Source organism: Engraulis encrasicolus, chromosome 6 (assembly GCF_034702125.1).
Source record: "Engraulis encrasicolus isolate BLACKSEA-1 chromosome 6, IST_EnEncr_1.0, whole genome shotgun sequence".
NCBI lineage: Eukaryota > Metazoa > Chordata > Actinopteri > Clupeiformes > Engraulidae > Engraulis > Engraulis encrasicolus.
Window position 1 is genome coordinate 25,016,429 of NC_085862.1, and position 7,500 is coordinate 25,023,928.

Genomic DNA, 7,500 nt, shown 5'->3' on the forward strand with positions numbered 1-7,500 from the left:
ACATCACCAGGCTATGCAAAGAAAAGGCAAAACGTGTCCATAAAACGTCGCCACAAATAAATAAAGACATGCGCCTTCTGTCCTGGGGTGTTCATAAAAATGTAAGCCATAACCGTTCCTCTTGCCCGTGTCAGCTTGGCGTTGTAACACAGTCATAAACAACTCGCGTGGTGATATGGATAATTGTTGTCATTGGGAGAAGCCCTCCTCTCGCCACCCCCTCGCAGGGCCCCGCGTCAGTATACTGCGTTGAAGACTAGTTCACTTGGGTCGAGGAGCGGAACTCAATGAGATGCCGCTGTGTGGAACGGCCAAACTATCACAAGCACTACGGGGAAAAGACGAGGGATTCTTTGCACTATGGATAATAATGACCCCTACTTACACCTAAGTAAGTGCGTTCCTCTGTTCGTAGAGTACATTTATCTTTTTTGTCTAGTTTGACAGCGCAACTTTCCTGCCGTCTGCACAGGCTGAGATAGTGTGCACGGAGCGTTTTCCTGTTTACGGAGTCGCGCATTTCAGCTGTGTTTGTTGTCCCGAGGAATCGGAAGGCGAATGGAGTAGACAGCGAACTTTAGTCTGAGATTAATGTACTAACGGTGCTATTATCAGTGAAGTTACGGCTTGTCTCGTTGGCTCTGATCTGGAAGATAGCGGCGGTACGGTACCAAAGTCAGGTGATCGCGATTCTGCTTCTCCGACAAGGTCAGGGGTTGACACTTTAACGGCGCTTACGTAATTTATGGCTTTTCCAACCATGATGTTCGGCTAAAGTGTTCTGGCAGAATGGCAATTTATTGGTCTGGCGAGTTCGCCGATACGAGTCCAAGCGCCTCGGTATTAAGGGAGTTGGAGAGTTCTATTGTTGATTCACACCGACTTCCACGTCTCAAAGTCGGTCCAACGGGGAAGTAGCTTAGCCTACAAATGGAACCCACTTTAGCCACCAGTTTTAACAAAGCAGTAGTTACAAAGAGGTTAACTGATTGTTTCTTTATTCAATGTGAAGTTATGCGTAAACAACTAACAAGTCGTTGAGCTACACTCGGACTGGGAACAAGCTCGTTGAAATCATTGTTTATTCAGTCAGATAGCCGACCCAACACGACATAAAAGTCTACTCCCATTGCACATTCCAACTGGATGTGTACAAATATGCCATGCAACACATGTAGGCTATTATCATGCAACGGCTTTAATCATACAATCTCTTTCTGCGTTGAAACAGTGTATTCCTTCCCCAAACAAACCCGCATATTTTGTAGCCTACATTATTCACCGTATCCACCGCCACCATATAAGCATCTCACTGGTTGTTTATCTGCAGGATATGATGAAATGGGTTATGAAACGATGACATGCTGTTAGGCTAAATGATACAACACTTCTATCCCACTACTTATTGGACGTCTTAGCTGCAAGAGTGCACAATTTGTTTCTCAACACCGTCGATTAGCATTACGCGCATACCTGCAGTCCGCATGCCAGCTTTTAAGTCTCCACACGCACCTCTCCCTCCCCTCTCTCGCTAAAGAAGCCTACCCACGTGCACAGCACTTATTCCTGAAGAATTTCTTGGGTTCATTTGGGTGATCAGCACGTGATTCTCTCGCCTTCAAAGTCAATCGGATCAAATCACGGCCTTTATGGTCCTGTTTCCCCCTCTCTACACACATCTGCAAACCTGCTAAGGGACATTTGTATGTGTTGAAGAAATCAGAAACTAGATTTAGAGCTTTTGATATTGAATTGATTCGAGGCGAATGTGTATAAGGAGTGTTTAGGGGCACTGCTAGGAGAATGAAGGAATAACATTTGCTGGTCTTATTAATAATAATAATGATAAGAAGAAGAAGGAGGAGAAGGAGAACACTGAATGGGGTTCTCCAGGGGGGCTTGTCAAAACTAGGCAAATCAAAGTGTCCTAGTTACCCCACAGACTTCTCTGAGTTTGAGAAGGAACATGCTGTCAGACACACAGCAATACTCTCTGGACCACCAAATCAATAGCTTGGGTAATCTCTGACCACAAAGGTACACACATGGATGCACACACACACACACACACACACACACACACACACACACACACACACACACACACACACACACACACACACACACACACACACAGTGACCCACACTTGCATGCGTTCAGACACACACACACACGCACGCACGTGCGCGCATGCACACACACACACACACACACACACACACAGTGACCCACACTTGCATGCGTTCAGACACACACACACACGCACGCACGTGCGCGCATGCACACACACACACACACACACACACACACACACACACACACACACACACACACACACACACACACACACACACACACAGAAAGAAAGAGAGAGAGCACAATATGTCAGAATTCAAAAGTCCATTCCTCCTAATGTCCAATATCTATTTGAATGTATACTGCCAAGTCTGTGTACTGAACTGTATGTGTTGTGTGCATCATGGGATTTCTGCATGGAGCTTCCCACCCAGGATCATGCGCAGAGCTGGCACAGTGCTGCTCCTGCACAGTTCATCCCCCTCGGGGGCCGCGAACTTGCCACCTCGTCAACGCATCGGGTTCGGCAATGGGAGTCACAGTACGAGTACGAGACCGCTGAGCTAAAGGGCCGGTCCGATAGCCCACTGCTACCGCACTGCACTGTATTGAGGCTTTGGGAGGAAGGTTTACAACTAACGTTCCACACCACACTCTGCTAGTTGGCCTCTGTTACACAGAACTGGCACAGTGCTGGCCCAGAGCTGGCTGTTTTTTTTTTCCTTCTTGGAGCAGGCGTCACTCTTAATTATTTCTGTCTCTGAGGGTGCTGGCCCAAATTTCAAATTCAATGTTTCAAGAAGGAGGCCGCACCTTGCATAGTAGTGTTTTTTTATTGCACAATAAAAAAACACTACTATTCAAGGTGCGGCCTCCTTCCTGAAACAGTGCTGGCTGGCCCATATGTTCCCCAGACCTGTCAACTCTGGACAGACAAGTGTCAAGACGACACAAGAGTCAGGTCAGAGCTCTCAGGTGGAGATGATCACAGCAGGGGCCTGGAGGCAGCCATCCAGCATGCCAAGTGTTGGCATCTGGGGATGGTGTTTAGTAGGCCTGGTGTGTGTGTGTGTGTGTGTGTGTGTGTGTGTGTGTGTGTGTGTGTGTGTGTGTGTGTGTGTGTGTGTGTGTGTGTGTGTGTGTGTGTGGTTGTGTGTGTGTGTGTGTTGCAGTGTGTGTGTGTGTGTGTGAGTGTACGTGGTTTGCATGCTTGGATCTGGGCCAGAAGAATTGTGTTGTACTGTAGATTGTGCCAGTGTGTGTGTGTGTGTGTGTGAGAGAGAGTGTGTGAGAGTATGTGTGTGTTTGTGTACGCACATGCGTGGATGTGTCTGTGTGTGTCTGTGTGTTTGTGTACGCGCATGCGTACGTGTGTGTGTGTGTGTGTGTGTGTGTTTGTGTACGCACACGCGTGCATGCACGTGTGTGTGTGTGTTTTCCTTTGCTTTCGAAGACTGACACACACCACGCCAGTCATGTGTGAGGGAAATCCTGCCCGGGGCTGGCTGCTGGCTCTGAATGAGACATACACACATCCGGCCGGCCGCTGCACTGCACTGCTCTGCTTTGCTCTACTCTGCTCCACACTCCACTCCATACACGTGTCCCTTGGGAGAGTAGGGGGGGGAGGCTCAGCCAGCCCACTCGCCCAGCTCTTGCTGCCTGCTTGCCAGCCACATCTGGAGGCTCTGGCCCTGGATCTGGCTCTGGCTGCCAATGGCCTAATGGTGCAATATAGCCTATTTGTCTTAACCCGACAAGACACGGTGTTATACATTTACTGTTATCAGAATGGTAATGTCAAAGTCGTAGTGCATTACTTAAGGCCTTGTGTTATGTTATAGTAGATTACTACTACAGTAGTAAACTTTCCAGTTGCTATTACAGTGTACAACTGGTGGTGTATTGGTGTCCATTATGGGGCTACAGGCTGGAAGGACCAAAAACGGCCCCAGCATTTTCTGCCTAGCCTGGTCCCTCACACATGTAATAGGCCGTTGTCACACTATATCCTAAGTGGCACAGTTCACTTTCCGTATTGAAGTATGGACCAATGAGCCACCAGCTGTAGATACTGGGTTGGTCTTTAAAGGTGGACTGTGTAATGTTTGTTGGCCGTTTCCCTCCAGATCTCATGCTGCCCATTCACAAATGTAACCTTTTTACCAAATACTTGCCACTACCATTGAGTCCCAAGTATTCATTATGGCTTGGGAAATTGCACTTTTCATACATGAAAAGGTGGGCCTTCTCCATGTCTGCCTTTTTGAATTTCCAGAAAAATATATGAAACACTTACTGAAACACTTACTATTCTTTGGTCATACTACTCAATATTAGTTTATCATTCAGTAAATATTAATAAAAAATAAAAATCCAATTTGGCAATAGGTGGCACAGGTTCAATGACCAGCATAGTTGCAATACCCACTCTGGCCACCACCCTTCACAGTGTGCCTTAAAAAAAAAGAACAGCATTGGACTAGCAGCCCTCAGGGAAAATGCCCTGTGTATGCCAGATTAGCTGTCCAGTCCTGGCTCTGTCTGCCTGGCTGCTTGCTTGCCTTCCAGACACATCTGGAGGCTCTGGCCCTGATTGTCATGGCCTAATGTTGCAATATATTTGTAGCAACCAAAGATTTGTAGGTCCAAAGATTTGTAGCAACCAAAGATTTGTAGGTCAGACTGACTTCATGTCAGCTGAAAAGGCAGCAAACTTTTTTTATTAGCTGGATGCCTTGGTGTTTGCCAAATGCAGATTTAGGTTTGTGCGCGCTGTCACCTTTCTTTTGCGTTTGATTTGATTGTGCGCAACAACGACTTTATGAACCCAGCTCAGCTTGACCCCGGGAGGACTCTATTGAAGTTCAGTCACCTCTGCCTGGGAATAAACTGAAACAGGCACCCTCCTACCCGCCTCGCGTGCGTGCTGTGTGCATGTGACGTTTGTGCCTGGTGTGTGGTATGCATATGGCATGCATGGCAGTTGTGTATGTGTAGCATGCATGTCTGGTGTTGTGTGTGTGTGAAGTGGCATGTGTGTGTGGTAAGTATTCATGTTGTTTAGAGCCAGGGGCTCCCAAACTTTACCACTTTACCCCCCCCCCCCCCCCATATACCGTTAGATTCTAGCCAAGGCCCCCCATATACCATTAGATTCCAGCCAAGGCCTCTCATATATCGGTGGATTCCAGCCAAGGACCCCCTTATATGGGTCGTGATATAGCCTAATATTTTTTCTGCGCACCCCCTTTCACGACCATAATCTATGTAAGTGTGTCAGTGTCCCATTGGGATATATGAAATAACTATGATGTTCATGGATGCAATAGATCAGTGGTGCTCAAACTGTGGTACGTGTACCACTGTTGGTACTTGAGACATCGCTGGTGGTACTTGGAAGAATTAATTTTTTGTGCATTGATTTGAAGGCTGATCAAGTTGTTGCAGTCGAAAATGTCTCTTTGGTCTCACATTTTGTAATATTGGACAGATATGTGAAAACATAATGTAGAATAATACCACGCAAGCAAGAAATTTAAAACAAACTTGCACTGAATGTGACCGACCGTAGCTGTTGATGCCGTTATGAACCTCTAGTGTATTGACTGGCAAAAGTGAATATGGAAGGCCTTTGCTGCAATATTCTGATGTTGGTTGTCAAGGTGGTACTCGGAGAGCTCAATATTTTTTTGGGTGGTACTTCACACAAAAAGTTTGAGAACCACTGCAATAGATTATTATGCCGTTTTTAGCTTATAGGAATATTGTTTAGATGACTGTGGTTTATTTTGGTACACATTTACTAATCAAGTACTTATTTTGATGTGCTATACTTTTTCTGCCAACCCTCTGCCAACCCTCGTAGCATCCCTTTGCCCCCCTCCCCCACCCCTGTAGGAGTCGCCGGCCCCCAGTTTTAAAACTACTGGTTTAGACCAGGTGTGTATGCGTGGCATGCGTGGCAGTTGTGTATGTGTAGCATGTATGTCTCGTGTCATGTGCGTGAAGTGGCATGTGTGTGGTAGTATACATTCATGTTGTTAAGAGCAGGTGTGTATGCGTGGCATTGATGTGTTGCGTTGTTGTGGTGTGTGCATGCCTACTATTGCCTGGCGTGTGTGCCCCAAATAGAGGGAGTAAAAGAGCCGACCGGGCGGCCCTCTGCTCACCTCTGTTTGGGTTGTCATGGTGATGAATGGTCAGCGGTGCGGAGGCCAAGGGGAAAGCCCTGGTGTGTGGTAAGAGAACCCTGATGTTAGGGGGCCAGAATCCTGATGCGTGCTAGGGGCTCCAGTGTTGTTGTTATTGTTAGGCCTATATATAATGAGTGATTACACACACACACACACACACACACACACACACACACACACACACACACACACACACACAGGCACTCCTCAAGTGTGTGCTATGTGCTAACTGCAGTGAGCAATAATGTGTAATATGTCTTTGCGTATGTTTTGTATCTGTGTATTTATGTAAGCTGTCAGACACCTTAATTTCCCTTGGGTTTAGTGAAAGTACTCTACTCTACTCAACTCTACTCTGTTCTACTCTACTCTACTCTGCTCTACTCTACTCTACTCTACTCTACTCTACTCTACTCTACTCTACTCTACTCTACTCTACTCTACTCACATGCACCCACACGCACACACTTGCAAACTACAAACAGGAACACTCGCACGTGAACACACGCACACACACACATACACACATGCACGGACACTCACTAACATAAAGATTGAGCAATGCAGGTAGAGAATTGGACACACCTTTGGATAGCAGCACGTAGGGAGTGGAAGACACACACACACACACACACACGCACACACACCCACACATGCACACACACACACACACACACACACACACACACACACACACACACACACACACACGCACATACACACACACTTACACACACACACACACACACACACACACACACACACACATGTGCGCGCACACACACACACACACACACACACACACACACACACACACACACACACACACACACACACACACACACACACACACACACACACACACACACACACACACCAGTATAGATGGCCATAGTGACTAATTTGACTAATGTTCATGGTCATATCTTGGCGCAACAAGAAGTTATGAATGTGTGTGTGTGCGCGCGCATGTGTGTGTGCGTGCGTGTGTGTGTGTGTGTATGTGTGTGTGTGCATGTGAATGGTGAGTAATTACTCATTAGCTGTAAAGGTCAATGTGTTTTCATCAAACTGAGGACTCTTATCATGCAAGTACTTTAAACTTGTAAACACATGTCTCACACACACACACACGCACACACACACACACACACACACACACACACACACACACACACACACACACACACACACACACACACACACACACACAGAGACAGAGAGAGA

The 7,500-nt window shown here is 46.8% G+C and overlaps 1 protein-coding gene across 2 annotated transcripts in view; it reads left to right on the plus strand.

The window, feature by feature from the left end:
* Nucleotides 1-252: 252 nt before the first annotated feature.
* Nucleotides 253-7,500, plus strand: part of rxrgb (retinoid X receptor, gamma b) — a 56,576-nt gene continuing 49,328 nt past the window's right edge. For both annotated transcript variants that reach the window (XM_063201015.1, XM_063201016.1), the window contains exon 1: nucleotides 253-391. In XM_063201015.1, the coding sequence (XP_063057085.1) occupies nucleotides 361-391 (31 nt within the window). In that variant the 5' untranslated portion in view covers nucleotides 253-360. The remainder of the gene's footprint in view (nucleotides 392-7,500) is intronic.